At 51.7% G+C, this 18,246-nt stretch overlaps 1 protein-coding gene and 1 pseudogene across 6 annotated transcripts in view; one reads left to right on the top strand and one right to left on the bottom strand.

Annotated features, from left to right (window-relative positions):
- The window catches only part of Gnb1 (G protein subunit beta 1), a 70,629-nt gene extending 54,543 nt beyond the window's left edge, over positions 1–16,086 (top strand). For 3 of the 6 annotated variants that reach the window (XM_040287769.2, XM_078025021.1, XM_078025025.1), the window contains exons 5-11: positions 923–986; positions 2,497–2,659; positions 10,703–10,769; positions 12,217–12,418; positions 12,914–13,130; positions 14,186–14,297; positions 14,546–16,086. In XM_040287769.2, coding sequence (XP_040143703.1) covers positions 923–986; positions 2,497–2,659; positions 10,703–10,769; positions 12,217–12,418; positions 12,914–13,130; positions 14,186–14,292 — 820 coding nt within the window. In that variant the 3' untranslated portion in view covers positions 14,293–14,297; positions 14,546–16,086. Of the gene's footprint in view, positions 1–922; positions 987–2,496; positions 2,660–10,702; positions 10,770–12,216; positions 12,419–12,913; positions 13,131–14,185; positions 14,302–14,545 lie in introns of all 6 variants that reach the window. The other 3 variants (XM_078025024.1, XM_078025022.1, XM_078025023.1) reach the window with 3 other exon arrangements.
- Positions 5,549–5,637, bottom strand: LOC120891104 (small nucleolar RNA U13; annotated as a pseudogene).
- Positions 16,087–18,246: the final 2,160 nt, after the last annotated feature.

Here is an 18,246-nt window from a genome sequence, read left to right as displayed (position 1 = left end):
GGGCAGCTTCTCCACACAGACCCCAAACTTTGCATGGTTGCCCAGAGCAAGAGAGCAGTTGTGAAAGGTCTGTGACGCTCCACGGTCTCAGCCATTGAGGTGCAGTTCTGCATCCTTTCTGATCTCCTTACTGTGGAGGTGGGTGCTAGGTAGAGACCTGCATTCCAGTGTTCACACAGGCTGCTGCATTTGATGGTTTGTTTGGTTTTTTGTTGTTGTTGTTGTTGTGTGGTTTTTTAAATTATTTATTTATTTATTTTTGGTACCAAGGATTGAACTTGGGGGCACTCTACCACTGAGTCACATCCCCAACCCTATTTTGAATTTATTTAGAGACAGGGTCTCACTGAATTGCTTAGCACCTCACCGTTACTGAGGCTGGCTTTGAACTCACAATCTTCCTTTCTCAGCCTCCCGAGCCACTGGGATTACAGGTATGCGTCACTGCATCCAGCTGATAGGGGTTTTGGATGAGAAATGTTTCATGAATTTGGAAGGTCTAAAAGCTTTCTATTTATTTATATCCAGGCTTTCTCTTTGCCAGAATGGAACAGAAAATTGTATAGTAAATATTTTGTATCACTTTTGGCTCTTGAGAGATCTGCTCCAATTTGACCTACTGAGGGGAAGGCAGGCGGTGGCAGCTGTGAGAGGAGGTGGGTCTGTCTGCACCTACAAGTGAGGAACCTGGTGGTCTGGTTGTAGATGCCCAGCTCTTTGCAGTCTGAGCCATGAGTTCATGTCTTCACAGTTGGTATATTTGGGTTATTTTTCTTATCAGTAGGTGTGTTTTGTCTCAAGCCAGTGTAACATGGAAGCACATATTGGAAGTCACCAGAGTTCGAGTTTCCATTCCATTCCATTCCTTTGTGGGATTTCTGTGGCCAGTGGGACTAATGGTTTGCTTCTATCTTTTCTCCAGGCTTCTCGTCAGTGCCTCACAGGACGGAAAGCTCATCATCTGGGATAGCTATACCACAAACAAGGTAGGCTGCTTAAGACCCTTCCCTGAAACACCCCAGAGAGTGGTTTGTTCCTACCACCTCACCTCTCATGGCTGGCAGGGGGCAGTCTCAGAAAGTCTTGTGTTCAGTGCTGAGGTCCCATAGGAGAGATGGAACAGCTAGCTGCCTGTGTGTGTTTAGGGGGTGGGGCTCTTACACTCCTGCTTCTCCCACCGAGAATTGGGAATTAACCCCTGGGGTGTTTTACCACTGAGCTGCATCCCTAACCCTTTTTTAATTAATTTATTTATTTTGAGAAAGGGTCTCACTATGTTGCTTAGTCTGGCTTAGAATTTGCATTCTCCTGCCTCAGCCTTCTGAGTAACTGAGATTTCACGTGTGCACCTCCATGCCTGGCTTTGTATAATACAAAAATAGAGATTTTCATTTAGTTACAGCTTTTTTTTTTCCTTACCCTTTTTTTTTTTTTTTTTTTTTTTAGTTACAGCTTTTTACAAAGGATAATCTGAAAGGCATTTTACTTTGAATCATAAATTAAATTATTTTTAGAATTTAGCCAGACCTGGGAATGTAAGGCTCTGGTCTGTCCCCATCACCTGGGCATGAGACTGCATGCCCATAATTCCAGCTCCTTAGGGGCTGAGACAGGAGAGTCACCTGAGTCAGGCTGAACCATATAGTGAGCCCCCTTTTCAAAAAAGTTAGGGGAGGCTGGGGATAGAGCATTTGCCTAACATGTGGAAGGCTCTTGGTTCAATCCCTAGCAGTGCCCAAAAGCAAATTTTAAAAAACCTATGTTGTCTCGTGTGGCTGGGGTCATGGCTCAGTGGTGGAGTGCTCGCCTACACATGGAGGCTCTGCTTCAGTCCTCAGCACCATATACAGATATAAAGATGTAGTGTCTTATCTACAACTAAAAAATAATAATGATCTAATGCTTTAAAGAAAAAAGTACTGTCATGAGCCCAAACAGATAATATAAACAATCTAATGTGATTATATTTTACTAAAGAATACTAAATGTGTATTAAAGATCGCAGAAATTCTAGTAAGTATATCGAAAACACAGGGAGGTATATGTGACCAACTGATGATAACAGGCATTTGGTTGCTTCAGGAAAGATGTTCTGTTTTTTAAATGAAACCTCAGCCATCTGGCAAGCTGATGAAGTGCTGCCTTTTACCATCTCTGGATCAGGAGGCAGCATGGCTGGCATTCAGATGCCTGCCTTGCTCTGAGTTGTGCCTTCAGTGAACTCTGCGTTAGGTTGGCTTTGCAGTGTGCAGCACTGGGTTTCCAGGCATTTCTGTCTCAGTAGCTTGGGCTGAATGTTGAGAAGCAAAAGCTGAGTCATGCTGTCTTCTGAGACAGGGTCTCCCTGTGTTGCATAGTCAGGTCTTGAACTTGAAGCAGTCACTCCACTTCCACCTCCTGTGTGGCTAGGTCTGGAGGTGTGCACCACCAAACCTGGTGGAGGTCAGTGTTCTTGAGCTTATGGGCATTTTTTTTGTCTGTGTTTCTGCTGTTTAGGTCCACGCCATCCCTCTGCGCTCTTCCTGGGTCATGACCTGTGCTTACGCCCCTTCTGGGAACTACGTGGCCTGTGGTGGCCTGGACAACATTTGCTCCATTTACAACCTGAAAACTCGCGAAGGGAATGTGCGTGTGAGTCGTGAGCTGGCAGGACACACAGGTACACACTCATTAATAACCTTCAAAGAATGCAAGCTGCTTACTCAGGGTCCTCAGAGCGTGTTTTGATGCTTACCTCCTGTCAGTCATGAATAAGATGGGTTCAAATCAAAGTCACAGTAATGGCCAGAAGTCCTGGACATGAAAGCTAGGCCTGAAGTACCTGGACCAGTCAGGACCTGCAGGCTTGTCACTGTAACTGGTCCTGTGGCGTCCCCACCTTCTCGTGTGCATCAGTGTATCGTAGCTGAGTCTTTTCCTGCAGTGTCTTCATCTTGAGCACCTTTCCGCAGGAGGTTCCTCATCTGAACAGGTGTGTTTGCTGCACAGGGGCTTTCCACACACAGACTGTCCTGCCAGCCTGGGTTCACCTGGGATCCCAGCCCTTGTAACAAGGCTCAGCGTTTCAGAAAAAAGAAGGCCCCATCTTGTACTTCACTTCTATGGCTGTGTCCCCCAACCTCAGAACCCTGTCCCCCAGGGTACTCTTGGCAGCACATCATGGGCTCCCTGCCTCACGTGAAGCCAGGGAAAAGATCCTCACCCGGATGATCAGCACTGCTCTTCACATCTGTTGGCAGTCTGGGAGTGAGTGGCTCAGGGCCAGGAAAGAGCATGTCCGTTGTCCTCTTTAAGATAGCCTTCCTTACTTCAGGTTGCTTTCTCCTTAATTTTCCAACTTCTTTAGGTGGGCTTGTAGCCCACTGGTTTTAAACTTTGCTTTCTCTTAATTCTAATTTGCTATATATGACAGCAGAATGCATTACAATTCATATTACACATATATACATATAGAGCACAATTTTTCATATCTCTGGTTGTATACAAAGTATATTTACACCATTAAAGTTGCATTCTGCAAATTTTGACATGCCATATTTAAATTATCATACCAGATGATATATTTCTAATGCTCTTGTGAATGTTTGGCTCACAGGGCATATATCTGAAGTTTTCGTGGTTAACTTGTTGATTTTGAATTATATGCCATTGTGTTCAGAAAGCAGTTCTTAAAACTGTGAGCCTGTGGTCTGTGAAGATGGCCACATTGTGTTAGGCAGTGTCCGTGTACGTGTTAATTAATTAGAGCTAGTTGTGACATGTCCACATTTTCTGTTTCACTTGCTTGAAGTACTGAGGAAGGGTGTTGATAGGATGTCCTTCCTTATCCCTCCCTTTCAGTCTGTCGAGTTTTACTTCCTGTGTTTTGTGCTCAGCTAGCTGGTACATCTGCATGTTTGTGTGGTGTCCTCTTGCCATGCCCCACATCCCTCATGGGACTGCCCCACATGGGGTTTCTTGTAAAGTCTCCTTTATCCAGCCTCTCATAGCCGGTCCACCCTTGTGCTCAAGGTTTATGTGTCATATTTTTTCTTCTTTCCTTTCCCCTTTGTGTGTCTTTATTCGTGGTCTCTTGGACACTGTGTGAGTTGGGCCATGGATCTTGTCCCTCCTCGGAAGGCCTCTACCTGTTAAACGGTTGTTACTTCATACCTGTTCTGCATGCGTGGGCTCTTCACTTTATGGGGAGTCTCCGCTGTGAGAGTGTGTCGAGCGCACCGGACACACATTCTTGCCTTACGCACCCTTGTAATGGCAAGGCTGTCTCAGGGATGAGGCTTGCTGCTACTTCTGAGCATCCCCAAGGTACTATGCAGCATCTGGTCAGTGCTGGACAAAATTCCTAGTCAGATCCCAGCCCTGCCTGTGTGGTTGTTATCTCTGCTGCTGGGCCCTGCTCTGTTGCCCTTTGCCATGTTGTGCTTCTCCTAGACTTCTTTTTTTTTGGTGGTGGGGGGTGCTGGGATTGAACTCAGGGGCACTCAGCTACTGAGCCACATCCCCAGCCCTATTTTGTATTTTATTTAGATATGGAGTCTCATTGAGTTGCTTAGTGCCTTGCTGTTGCTGCAGCTGGCTTTGAACTCACCATCCTCCTGCATCAGCATACCATGCCACTAGGATTGTGGGTGTTCGCCACCCACCATGCCTGGCCAACTGGATTTTTTTAAAAGCCTGTTTTAGCAGTTGGCTTTTTAGGCAAACATCTTTGTGGCATTTTTGGTGGTTTTCTAGGGTTTACAGATGCATGCATCATTTTTCACAGTCCAGGCAGTTAATGCTGTGCAAGTCCATATGAACATAGGGCCCACTGTCTGCCTCTCCTTGTGCATTGGGTCTTTGTAATCAGTATCACATCAATATGTGCCGTCACCCTTGCAATGCATTGTTACAGTTTTTGCCTTTAAACATTCTGAAGAAATAGCTTTAGGAATCTTGATAAATTAGAAAAAAATAACTAGCTTTTGAATGTGTCTTGTGTTGGAGATCCCTTTCCTCAGGGATCCCTTGCCCCCAGTGAAGCTGCAGATGGCACCAACCCTGTGCTATGCTTTCCCAAGGCATCCAAACCTGTAGTGGTTTGACTTGTGTATTAGGCAGAGAAGGGACTGACAGTAGTAACAAATGGGAAAATTTATTTTGAGACAGGTTCTTGTGAAGTCGTCCAGGCTGGGCTCACCTTTATTCCTGAAGGGTACTCCAGTGGATATATACAACTCTGTGTTGGCTTTTGGCATTGTCTCCTGCACTTCCGCTTTACAGATTTATTTTTGGCTTTCAGAAAATTGACTGTTATGTGCCTGGGTGTGATTTTCTTTGTATTTGTTTTGCTTTGTTATCTGGAACACGGAAAGTTTCTCTTCTATCAGGCTCATGTGATCTGGGTCATGTCTTCATGTCCCTTTTCTGCCCCTTGCTCTCCCCCTCTGGGCTCAGCAGTGTCTCTCCCATCTGTGGCCTCCCTGCTGGCTCAGATGTGTCCGTGTCTCTGCATGTCCAGTTGGTGTCTGTCGCTTCCAGCACACGGGCCATCCCTTGGGTGGTTTCACGTCAGAACGGGAATGTCCCAGCAAGAGGGAAGCGCATCTCACACAGTTGCATGAAAGCACAGTTGTCAAGCTTGTGAGCCAAGAGGATATCCAGGAAATGGACAGATTTATATTTATTATGGCAGATTTTTTAAATTTTTTATTTTTAGAATTTATATTTATTTCTGTTTTTAAAGCAGTTTTAATTTTAGGCTTTAAAGTTTTACTTTTTTTTTTTTTTTTTTAAACAAGCCTATTTCATCTGGATCTTGAACCCAGTGTAAGTAGCTGCCTTCACAGTCTTTGTCTGCTAATCCCAGCACCTGGTCTTCCAGGGTTGGTCTTTGTGGCTCTAGCCTGACTCCTCTTGCTGTAGTAGTGCGCTGGCCATCTGGAGTAACCTCATTGCAGACTCTTGTTGCCCTCCAGGCTCCGTTGCTGACCTTTCCTTTATGGACAGCAGGGCACTGGTGGGGTCTCCTCTCTACCAGTGTACATCAGGTGTCTGGTGTGGGCGCTGAGTGCATGATCCAGGGCTCCCTCTGCATCTTTCTCTTTGGCACATCTAGAGACATCCCAGCCAGGCTGGCTGAGCCCCGTGGTGCTGTGCAACAGTGTGAAGTCAGGGGTCGGTTACAGTCGGCCTCTTGAGTGGGCTCTCGCTAGTCGAGGATGTCTTCCTATTTCCACTGAATTGAAGGGGACATGTGGTATCAGCCGAGGAGGCTTTCACCGTCAGCCTGCCACCCGGGCTTTGGGGAGTGTGACAGGACTGCAGAGACGGCAGTGCATAGGCGGCTGATTTTAAAATTAGGATACTCTGGAAGTGGTTGACCCAGTGAGTTCATAGTGGCTGGGACAGAGTGTCTAATATTTTAAATATATTGCAAAGAAAACAAACTTTGCAACTTCTGTTCTGATGAAAATAATTTGAAAAATAATCAATTCCCTAAACACTCATTTCTGACAAGACTGTATGGCCCACTTACACAGATGGTTCTCAGTCCTGGCCCCAGAGGCTAAAGAAGAGAGAATCCATCCATCCCTATCCTAGAGGCCGCTTCTTTACTGGTACAAGCACAACACTCTGGCCACAGGCATTTGAGCATTGTGGCAGAGGTCTGGCCAGATGCCTTCCTGATATGACCAAGCATTGTCCTCTGGCGTGGGGACCCATGACAAAGTTCAACTTCATTTTCTGGGCAGTTTTCTTCTCCAGAGAGAAGCTGAATGTCAGACATACCCATGGAAATGTGTGGGTCTTTCCTCATAGGCTCTAGTGAACTCAGACATAGAAGGAAATATACCTTCTCCATGAAATCCACGGCGGGAGTCATGCCAGCCATCAGTTGCCACTGCCAGCAGCTCCACTCCCTCTGGCTGCAGGCCAGCCCCAGGTGCTTCCCCTGGGCCTCCTGGGGCTCAGCTGGACCACCTTTCCATTTTATCAGCCTTGCTGCACCAGAAGGAAGCTGCCATAGGCCAGAATGGATCCCAGGTCCCCTGACAGTGTGAGAAACCTTGGAGCTGCACACCTTTTCTTCTGCCTCTGGTTGCTCACAGAAGGTCCCTCCAGTGGCCTCACTTGCCTTTTCTCTCGTTGGTGAAGCAGGTGTCCTGCACTCCTCACCTCTGTCTCCTGCCCCTGTATGCCGTCCAGCATGGGCCCGGCTGGCTTTTTCTGCAGTTGTAGGTGGATGGTTCTTTGCTCCTGAGGACAGACGCTCCTGGAGTTGTTGGCCCTTCTCCTGGAGGACCTTGTCAGGTGTCCCCTTGCCAGTGGTCAGCACTGGCACCATTGCCCAGAATCTTCTTCAGCCTCCTCCTTGTGCGGGCTGGGAGGCTAAAGCTGCCAATGTGTATTCATTGTAGAACTTGAGGGAAAGAAGTTTGAATTATCTTTTGTGGTTTTTACATAAAATCCTAACTAGAACCACAGTGTTGTCTTCAAGGGAGTCGAGGAGCATTCTGCTGTGCAGTGCTAAGCTGTCTCCGCTGTTGAACATTGTGGTTTCCCATCTTCTGCTCTCCACTGTGGACATGGAGCAGGGAGACTGTCCTTATAATTGGGCACTTGAGACTCATTACCTTAGGGGGCTGCACTTGGCCACAGCAGCTACTCCGAGTAAATGAGTGTGTGTATCTATATTGCATTCTTTCCCCAGCCTGGTGACATCTGCTTTCAAGATGTCCCCTTGGTACGTCCTCAAGGACCCTCATTGGTAACCTGTCCTGTGCTTTAGTAGTGTACCTTTCCCTCTGCCTCTGCCCAACCTCACCCCAAGCCTGTCTCTGCAGCTAGTCGTCCCCAAGCAAGAGGTTCAGGACAATCCTGTCTTTACCACCCAGAGGACAGGGCCAGCGCGTGCCTCTCTACCCGATGGGCATGCACACAGGAACTCACCTTGCTTCAGTGGCTCTCCTTGCACTGAGAATAGCTTCTGCTGTCTCTTCCTCTTCCTTCCTTCCTTCCTTCCTTCCTTCCTTCCTTCCTTCCTTCCTCCCTCCCTCCCTCCCCCCCTTCCTTCCTTCCTTCCTTCCTCCCTCCCTCCCTCCCTCCCTCCCTCCCTCCCTCCCTCCCCCTTCCTTCCTTCCTTCCTTCCTTCCTTCCTTCCTTCGATTGAACCCAGAGTGCTCTGCCACTGAGCCACACCCTCATCCCTTCTTATTTCTGTTTCATTTTGAGGCACGTCCTCACGAGTTGCTCAGGCTGGCCTGAACTTGCGACCTCCTGCTCAGCCCCCTGAGTGGTTCAGTCCACTGGGAACTTCTAATGTGCAGAGCTGGCTCTTCTGATACTCCCCGAACAGGTCTCGTTAACAGGGAGACTGGGACTCCGGAGAACCCACAAGAACCTTTAGTACTGTTGGCCTCTGAGTAGCCACCACACAGGTTGGGGCAGGCCTGTGTGACTTCAGAGCCTGTGATCTTATGTGTGTCTGGGCAGGGCAGGCCTCACAGGGCAGTTTGGGCAGTGTCCACTCGCTGTGTTGCCCACTTCATGTTTGGTGGGCTCCTCTTTTGGTGCTCATGGAGCCCTAACAAGCCGCACGTTTGCTGGCTAAGTTAGAGTTTCTACATTTTCTCCCTGAGCGAGGCAATATGATAAAACATGTTAAATTGTATTCCTTCCATATATGAAAGCTCACAGGCAGTGAGTTGTAACACTGTGAGCTGACAGCCCCCTCCTCACATGCCACAGAGATAGCTGGTGTGCACCCTGGAAACTCTGACTTACATTGTCCACCCCTGCTGTGCCTTAAGGTGTCTGGGCTCTAACAGTTTTGGGGACCTCAGGTGCCACTCAGGTCTTGGTGGCTCCTCCTGGTGAGCTGAGGCCTGTCAACTATCCGAAGACAGTCATCCAGCTCCTTGTGTCAGGGTGCAGGGCTGGGGCTCATCATTTCATCTGTCCGGCGGGAAAGCATCGGCTTACGGGACTGCTCCTGGTCTGAGGTTGTGTTTCTCCTGCCCAGCCCGGTGAGGTCAGTGGGGTCTCCCCCTTTCTTCTGCCCTCGGTGCTCACACATGGGCCAGAGGAGAGCTGTGAGGCCGAGCAGCACCATCTGGGTGCACGCTCCACAAGGTGGGGTTTCTGGGAGGAAGGACAGGAAGAGGACCAGGACAGCCACGGGAGCTGTTGGGGTGCAACCACGGCTGGGCCCACCCGCCATGCCAGGCCACAGCTCCTATGTGGCCCCTTATGTCTCTGGGGTTTCTGGGAAGAATTTGACCACAGATCTGTTCCTGTGGGCTAAACCCAAGAACATTTCCCCAGATCTTTCATTTTATTTTGAGACAGGGTCTCACAATGCTGCCTAAGCTGGCTTCTAACTTGCTGACCTCCCTAGTCTAGGCCTCCACGCTCAGCTTACATGTCCTTTTCTAGGCACGTACTGGTGTTTTGGGGTCCATCACCTCTGTGTTTTTCCTGTGGGGCCAGATTAATGATGTCTGTGGAATAGGTGCTTTGTTTTCCCATATTCCTGCCGCTTCCTCTTGAGCTCCTCAGTGGGCTGCTGTGTGTGTTGTTTCTGCTCTTCATGTGACTCAGTGCCACGTGGCCCTCTGGCATGAACATGGAGGGAAAGAATTTCCATAACCACAGTCTAAATGGGAATCTTCTCGAGACTCCCTAGTGCTTCCACGATCCCATGGAAAAGCCAGGCTCAGACCATTCTGCTTGCCATCCCCAGCCCTGAACCCCAGAGCTGTGGTAAATACGTGGCTCCATGGGTGCCGCAGGAAACCGATGCTCAGCACAGTGGCAGTTCAGGCCCAGCTGCAGCCTTGGTTTTTCCTCTCTTCTTTCCTCAGGCTGCGTGGGGTAGGATGTGCTGCACCCAGGCCCACATCCTGGTAGCCCCATGGCCTCACTTCCTTGGCAGGGACCGTTCCCACCCCAACTTGCACATCATGGCCACTGCCCTGGAAAGCCAGCCTATGCCCCTTGTTCACAGAGCCTCACCACTGGACTCCTCGGAGTCACTGCCATTGAGGCTGGGCTCCCCTACCACCACTGGTCCTTCTGGGGCCTACGAGGCCTGTCTGGCCTGGCCCTGTGGCATGGCCTCTGACTTCTCCCTCGCATGATCTTTGCGTTAACCATCACTCTCCACCCACTCCAGTGGGCTCCAGCAGAGCAAGCAGTATTCACTTCATGCAAGGCTGTGTTCCACTGGACCCTGGACAATGGTGAAGGGCCAGTGAGGTCAGGAGGCAATACTTTGTTGAGCAGAAAAGCAGGTGAAAAATGCAGGTGCGGTAGTTGTGACCACACCTGTCATCCCAGCGACGCAGGCAGAAGGGCTGCAAGCTCCAGGCCAGCCTGGCCCACTTAGCAGGACTCTGGGGTGGAGAGCTGGCCTCCTCACACCAGGCTCAGGTGTCTGGTAGGTGCGATTGCCCAACCACCTGCTGCAGAGCACGTGGTCTATGAGGTGCTGCCCGCTGTCCTGGCGTCTCTTGCTCGAGCCTGCTCTCAGCTCGCTCAGCAGTGTGCACTCCGACACAGCTGCTTCTCTGTGCACAGATGGAACCAAAGGTAATGTTTAGACTGTCCCGGCCTAGACGAGAGTCTTCCAGGCATATCTGATTGGCTACCATGCCTTTCTTTGCTTGTGGGATCTGAGCTTGCTAGTTGTGGGTCATCATTTGTGTCTGCTCTTTGCCAGGTTACTTGTCCTGCTGCCGATTCTTGGATGACAATCAGATAGTCACCAGCTCCGGAGACACCACGTGGTAAGTACCAGACCAGCACTGGACACGGGGCACACACCTGTTGTCCCAGAGACTCATGATGCAGGTTAGCAAGGCCCTGTCTCAAAACAAGAAATAAAAAGGGCTGAGCTATAGCTCAGTGGTAGAGCGCCTACGGGTTCAGTGCCCATCACTGAAGAATAAAGAAAATTGGCCACCTGGCCAGGGCTGGCAGTGTAGTCCAAGGCCACTCCTCTGTTCACTGGTAAGTGCACATGTGCAGGAAGGATGGTTCTTGGCATTTATCAGGCCATTTTTAACTGGAACCAAGTACAGATGATTCCAGGCTGCAGTCATGCACGAAGGTGCCTGGTTTCTCTGTTTGCTCTGCGTGTCTCCCCCTGGCTACGTATATCTGTAGCTCTTAAGGAAGGGGTTCCTGAGCACAGCGTGAGACAGCAGAGTTGGGACGCAAGTGAACAGTGTCATCAGATGCTTCCTGAGAGTTGTTCTAGCTCCTCCTCATCTTCTGGTCTTCAGAGGTATTTGTGGGAGGCCAGGAGCTGCTGTGACTAGCCAGAATGTGGCACAGACCACCACCCCTGAGATGGTTGGCCCACATCTGGTGAGGAGGTGGAGTCTGTGGGACACGGCCTGCTCCGGCCCCTTCAGCTGGGGCTTTATAGGGTCAGAGTGTAACCCCATAGATTTACAGGAGCTCATGATCTAGACTTGGTCAGATGGTTTTGAAGCTCACATCTGGTCACTTCCTTGAAGCTCCTGTGCTCCCTGCTTCCTTTGTGTCCCTCAAGCCTGGTGAGGGTGCCTCTGTACAGCATGTGGGACTTCGAATGGACCTGCATGGCCAGGCCAGCAAGGCTCCCCTGGAGGCCGACGTAGAGGGGCACTTTTCAGAGCTGTTGCTGCTTTCTGTGATCGTTGCTGAGGGCAGCAGTGGCTTTGTCCTTGAGCCACCCCTGTGCAGTGGTGTGGGTGCCCCACCTTGAACAGCACCAGCACATGGAGTGCCATCAGCAGCCATTGGGAGCCCCACTATCCTCCGTGAGCCCTACGTGTCCCCACTTCGAAGAGCCTCAGCCCTGTGCTGGAGTAAACTGCCCTTGGGCCCAGGTGCTCTGGGACCAGCCCTGCCCCTGGGTTTATTTGCTATTTCTCCTCCAAACAAAGTCATATTACATTGGGTGCAGTGGTGTACACCTGTAATCCCAGCACCTTGAGGGAGGAGGATTGCAAGTTCCAGGCCAGCCCCAGTGATTTAGGGAGACCCTGTCTCAACATAAAAGGGGCTGGGGACGCTGCTCCGTAGTGAACCACCCCTGGGTTCAATCCAGTGCCACTCACATACAGCAGTTCCCATTTGCCCTCTGTGAGAGCGCTGATGTTTCCTGTGGTCCTAGTGGGTGGAAGGTAGTATATCAGATGACCTATGGGCTGAGACATAAGACTGACTTGTTTGTCCCTGCTTTAGTGCTCTGTGGGACATTGAGACCGGCCAGCAGACGACCACATTTACTGGGCACACTGGAGATGTCATGAGCCTGTCTCTCGCTCCTGACACCAGACTGTTTGTCTCTGGTGCTTGTGATGCTTCGGCCAAGCTCTGGGATGTCCGGGAGGGGATGTGCAGGCAGACCTTCACAGGCCACGAGTCGGACATCAATGCCATCTGCGTGAGTCTGGGCTGCCTCTGGGCTGGGGCTTCTCTCTTCTTGTTGATAGGACTCTGGAACCCTGTGAAACACTGGCTGCAGTCTGATAGGAACTTGGAGGCCGGCTGATGGCACGCTGTGCCTTGCCAAACATCTGTGCCAGACCCGTCCCCACCTGGGACACCATGGTGCAGGTGCCACAACACACCTGACTTCAGTACAGGGTTTTGGGCCTCTGGCCTCCCAGGGTGGCTTGGAGGGACATGTCTGCTGGGCTGGGGAGGATCTCTGCTCTTTCTCCACACAGCCAGCTTTGGCTGCCAGCTGCAGGGGAGCAGGAACCCCGTCCGTGGCAGCCGACCTCAGCTGTATCTTGCTGCCCTAGTCTTGCCAGAGCCCAACCTGCTGCACTTTCCTTCCAGTCGTGTCTGCAGTGGCCCCACCACTGAGCAGTCATGTTACCATGGTTTTTTTATGAGCATCTGCGTATGGTCTTGATTTGCCTTCTCTTTCCAGTTCTTTCCAAACGGCAACGCGTTTGCCACTGGCTCAGATGACGCCACCTGCAGGCTGTTTGACCTCCGTGCAGACCAGGAGCTCATGACCTACTCCCATGACAACATCATATGCGGGATCACCTCTGTGTCCTTCTCTAAGAGCGGGCGCCTGCTGCTCGCTGGGTACGACGACTTCAACTGCAACGTCTGGGATGCGCTCAAAGCAGACAGGGCAGGTAGGTGGCCATGGGGCCCCTGCTGAGCATGCAGCCATAGGACCAGGATCCGCTCCAGTGAGCTGACTCTCAGGGTACCTGCACTCCCCCTGTGAGAGGAGTGCACTCGGGTGGCAGGCAGGAGAGCCACACCCAGCTGGAACATGGCAGTGGGCCTGGTGAGTGCCCGCAACAGTGTGTTACTGGCCTGCACTCTGTGTGTCCCTGTCAAGGGGGCTAAAGGGCTTTCTTATTAAGTGGACGCATGGCCGTTAACCTGAAGGAGGCTGACCTTGGGAATCTTCCAGCAAGTCTGAGTCTGGAAGTCAGGAAGCTTGACTCCAGGACTGTTTGCTCTTGTGCTCAGCTGGACTCCACATTCTTCAGCCCTTCTGGGAGAGCAAGGGGGATCCTGGTGGGTGGGCGGGAGTGTCACAGCACCGTGAGGGAGGGATAGTTACGTCCATAGCCTATGCGGTCAGCTGCTTTGAGAAGGTTTTGATTCTTTTGCCTGTCCCCCCCCCCCAACTCCTTTGATGATTTAAGCTTCTCACGTGAGTGTGACAGAGTCAGTCCGGATGGCCCCGCCTTTGTCCAGGTGGTTCCTCCTCATCCTCTGGAGCATGCTTGTGTTTCCTGCAAGTGGGTCCACTCGTCTTACCCACTCCCCTTTAATAAGCTTGGACTTGGCCACACCCTTTGGTGTAATTTCCTTGTGGACAAAACTTGCCCCTCTCGCCAGGCATAGTGGCACACACCTGTAATCCCAGTGGCTTGCGAAGCTGAGACAGGAGGATCCCGAGTTCAAAGCCAGCCTCAGCTAAGTGAGGCACTAAACAACTCAGTGAGATCCTGTCTCTAAATAAAATACAAAATAGGGCTGGGGTGTGTGGCTCAGTGGTCGAGTGCCCCCGAGTTCAATCCCCAGTACCAAAAAAGAACAAAAACAAAAAGCTTTCCCCCTTGCTGGTGTTCTTCCCTTGCCACCTGAGGTGTGGCCATCCAGCACTTGTCCCAGCCTGATAGTAGGCGAGGCACCCCTGGATGTGTGTGTGAGTGTACCCTTGTGTTCCCAGGTGTCTTAGCTGGACATGACAACCGCGTCAGCTGTCTGGGGGTGACAGATGATGGCATGGCCGTGGCAACAGGGTCCTGGGACAGCTTCCTCAAGATCTGGAACTAACACCAGTAGGTAACGGAGCAGCCCACGTGCCCTTCCCCGAGTAGAGCTGTACGTGTTTTTCTTAGGACCTGAGGTAGTTGCTGCATGGCTTGTAGAGTAACGTGGACGTGGTGTGGTCTTGGAGCCTAGTAGATCGAAGGGATGGCCCCTTGGCCATGGCTGCTGCAGGAGCAGTAGAGAGGGCAGTAGCACTGGTTGTAGGGCTGAGTCCTGAGTGCCCGTGTCTGTACGTTGACCCACGCTCTGTTCACAGCAGCAGGTAGACGCCACGGAGACTGGAAGACCATTCCGACCTTGAAGCGCTGCAGTGATAGCATATCCTATCCAACCGTACTAACGTGGACACCCACACCTCCCCTCAGAACTTCAAAGGGCAAGATCTTTTTCCTTCACCTATTGCTGAAACCAAGAGCACAATTCCCATTACGAGAAGGTCTCTGTGCTGTAAACTAAAACAAATCGTGCATTCCTTCCGGGGCCATTGTCTTTGTTTTCTTTTTGTCTTGGATAAATTTTAAAAGGAAATACTACAATAAACATGTTAACCAGAAGGCCACCCTGAGTGTAATTGTGAGACAGACGCCTCTGCACTAGCGGCTGGAATTGTAGACCAGGGTCCTGTTCTGTGGCACCCATGCAGAGCCATTTGAGGACTCTGTTGAGCTTGTGATTGTTTCTTAATTTCAAGTCAGGTCCATAGCAGGGTTCTGGATGCTTTCGCACTTCCTTTTTCAGACATACTTCTCTGAGTTCGGAAGTCAAGCAAGACGGGTGTCTGGGGCAGGCCTCTGATACTGCTGGTGAGCTGGCTCGTTCTCTTCTGGTCCCAGATGGCTGTGGACGAGGAGTGCTGAGAAGCAAGAGCGCAGTCAGAGTCCTGCTCCAGCTCCCTCCTAGCCCGTCCTCCTGGCCAGCTCTGCCCAGCTGTCTCCACTCTCACCTTGGGTTTCCTGTGAAGGGACGTTTGTATTCCCCTAACACTACCCTGCCCCGCCCCGCGTCAGGAACCTGTTCTCAAGAGAGATGCCTGTCCTGTGCTTGGATAGTCAGTCGGTTATTTGTGTATGAAACAATGTACAAATCAATGTTTTGAAAATAATGATCTCAGACTTTCTAAGTTGAATTTTAAACACTTTGATTGTTTGCCATGTTGGGTGGTTTACTCTTAGAATCGCATGCTGTAGAAATGCTCACTGCACATAGGACTCAGTCCTTAGGTGTTCTTTTCTTTTAAGAAATACCCTCTTAAAGCTGTAACCGTGGCGGCTGTCCACTTCCTGTCGCTACTCTGCACACATATCGGAAGCAGCAAGCGCTCTACACGTCTGAGTAGCGGGATAAGTCACTGTTTTCTTTACTTCTTTAAAAAAATATACAGTCCTGTTGCAAACGATTGCTGTTGGATTCTGAGGGAAGGGGTGGGGGGAGTGACAGAGAGCCCTCCTGCCTCCTTGCGCCAGGACCGCCTTCTGCACCCAAGGCAGACCTCCGACTCTCATCTTGAGGGCCCCTCCTCCCTCGCCCAGTGCTCCTCCTAGCTGCAGTAGAGGCTTCGCCATCCTGTCTTCTGCACCACCTGTGCAAAACTGTGCTGTGGCCTGCAGAGGGCCTGGGCCTGGCAGAGAGCGCAATGGCCCTCCTGCTCTCCACCTGCACCTCTGTAGAGCTCTCTTCACCCCTTTCTCCCCTTCTGTATTTAAAGTCGGTGTACTGCAAGGAGGCTGGATGCAAGGTAGATGCTATGTTGAACTGTACTGTTATTTAAGATGTAATAAAGCAGTTTGACATGAGGGACTTTGCTGTGCTGGTTGTTTGCGGGATTCCAGTGTATGGGGTGGCTGCCTGCCCTTGGTTGCCCCTGCTGCTGTGAGGCCTGATAGGCATGGTCCCCCCATATCACATGTTCCCCCCTGTGTCAGAACACTGGCCCCTCTGAAGTTCCTGGGAAGCCCCAGTCTCAGGCCTGCAGAACAGCATGGTCCCCCTGCTACCACCCGGGCCATCCTGGGTGGTGTCTTCCCAGGTCCCTGCCCTGCCATCCCCTCCTTGGAAGCTGACAACCCTGACTTCTATTTTGTAGTCCCCTAAGGTGCCTGAGGCCATGCTGCCCCAGAGACACCCTTTCCTCCTAGCTAGGTGGCATTTTCATCTGTCTGAGTGGCCAAGCTGCCCGGGAGCATGGGAAAGGAGGGCTAGGCTTCGCATGGCTCAGCGCCCACCCGCCCCCTACACTCACCCCAGTGCTTTCCGGGCCTCCCAGCTGCAGAGCCTAGAGGTGACTGCCAGTCTTCACAGCTTGGATGCTGGCACTTTTTCATATGCAAGTGGAAAATGTCCCTTTTCTGCCTCCTACGCAACAGCAGAGAGGCTGGTCCTAGGACTGAGTGGCCAGGCCCACTTTGCTGGATGCAGGTATCTGTCCCCCTCAGGAGCAGCTCTTGGGATGGACCTAGTAAGGTGCTATTTCAGACCACCAAAGTGGAAGTGACTGGTCGGCTAAGCCGTAGGTTTCCTGGGCTGGAGGGTGGAGTCCACAGGGGCTTGTCACTTCGCCTACTCTGTGCCTCTCTTTGGGAGTTCCTGTATCCTGGGGGGTCCAAGCCTGGCACCTGGCAAGCAGACCTGAGCTGACAGGTGGGATCAGACCCCTTGCCCCCTTTCCCTTACCCTCTGCCCAGAGGGGACAGGGGCTGATGGCCACTGTTCCATTTACTTAGCAATGTCACTGAAACAGGTGTCCATTGTGGGCATGTGGACAGCAGTACTGACCAGGGTTGTGAAAAGGGAAGGATGAACCACAGGCGTTTTCAGATGGTAGGCTCCAAAGGTCCAGTTTGCACAGATGGTGTCCACCATTGACTGGGACAGGAGCAGCATCACCACCTGCAGCCCTGAGGGGTGACCCGGAGGTACCAGTCCTTCCACATCACTCCCCACAGTCTGCCCTGTAGCCCCTGCTCTTCCCATGTGCACTGGCCCTGCCCTTGGAGGATGGCATACCTGTCACAGGTAGAAACAACTAAGGGGCCTCTTTGGCTCTGCTCCCAGATGGTCCTGTCTCCAGCACTAACTGCACGTGTCCTCTATGTCCTGTGTCACTAGGTTTCTGTACTGCCCCACATACAGCAGAGCTTGGCCCTCAGCAGGGACCCCAGACAGCAGGGCCCTGCCTGTGGCCTATTTGGTCACAGAGATACATCTGGGGCTCAGGGCAGCTGCCACAGACTCCATCAGCACCACCCCTGGTCATCTGGGTGGCCTGGGTGCAGGGACAGGGACCTGAGGCTAGGAGGGGGCTTGCCTAGCTCCCCCCCGGGTCCCCACCATCCCTCTGTTCCGCAGCTTCCCAGTCTCACCGCTGTCCCAGTACCCGCTCCGCCACCCTGGGCTCATGCCACTAGGAATTCCTACACCTGCTGTTCCCCCTACCTAAGGGACACCCTGTCCATAAGCACTCCTGGGCAAAACTGAACCCATGCTCTGTGACCCCTCCTCTATCTGCCTGTCCCACCTCTCTTCTCTGCTGTGGCATGATGTGTCTGGCACATGGCATTCAGAAAGCTGGTCGCCCCCACCAGCCCAGGCAGGAGACTGATGCCTAGGGAGGACAGAGTCAGCGCTGGATGGGATGGCCCCCTTCTCTGTTCCCAAGCCAGAGAATGCTGGGCCTAGCCTGTGCCTGGTACACTGGCTGGAAACCAGAGGCTGAGGTTCAGACAAGATAACCTTGGAATAGTCAGGGCCCTCACCTCCTGCCCACCTGTCCCTCCAGCTGCTACTTTCCCTTTTGGATGCTGGTCAGCCTCTGCTCACCCTGTTCACCCCATGCAGCCAGGCCACCTGAAGCCAACTTCCTGCCCAGAGCTGAACAACGCCCAAATGTGCAGCCTGCACCAAGCACTCCACCCTGGCTCCTAGGAACAAGGGGCGCACCCCCAGCGACAGCCCTTTTCT

The sequence above is a fragment of the Ictidomys tridecemlineatus genome, chromosome 11 (genome assembly GCF_052094955.1).
Source record: "Ictidomys tridecemlineatus isolate mIctTri1 chromosome 11, mIctTri1.hap1, whole genome shotgun sequence".
NCBI lineage: Eukaryota > Metazoa > Chordata > Mammalia > Rodentia > Sciuridae > Ictidomys > Ictidomys tridecemlineatus.
The sequence above is the reverse complement of the archived record's forward strand: the minus strand, read 5'-3'. Positions and strand labels throughout refer to the sequence as shown.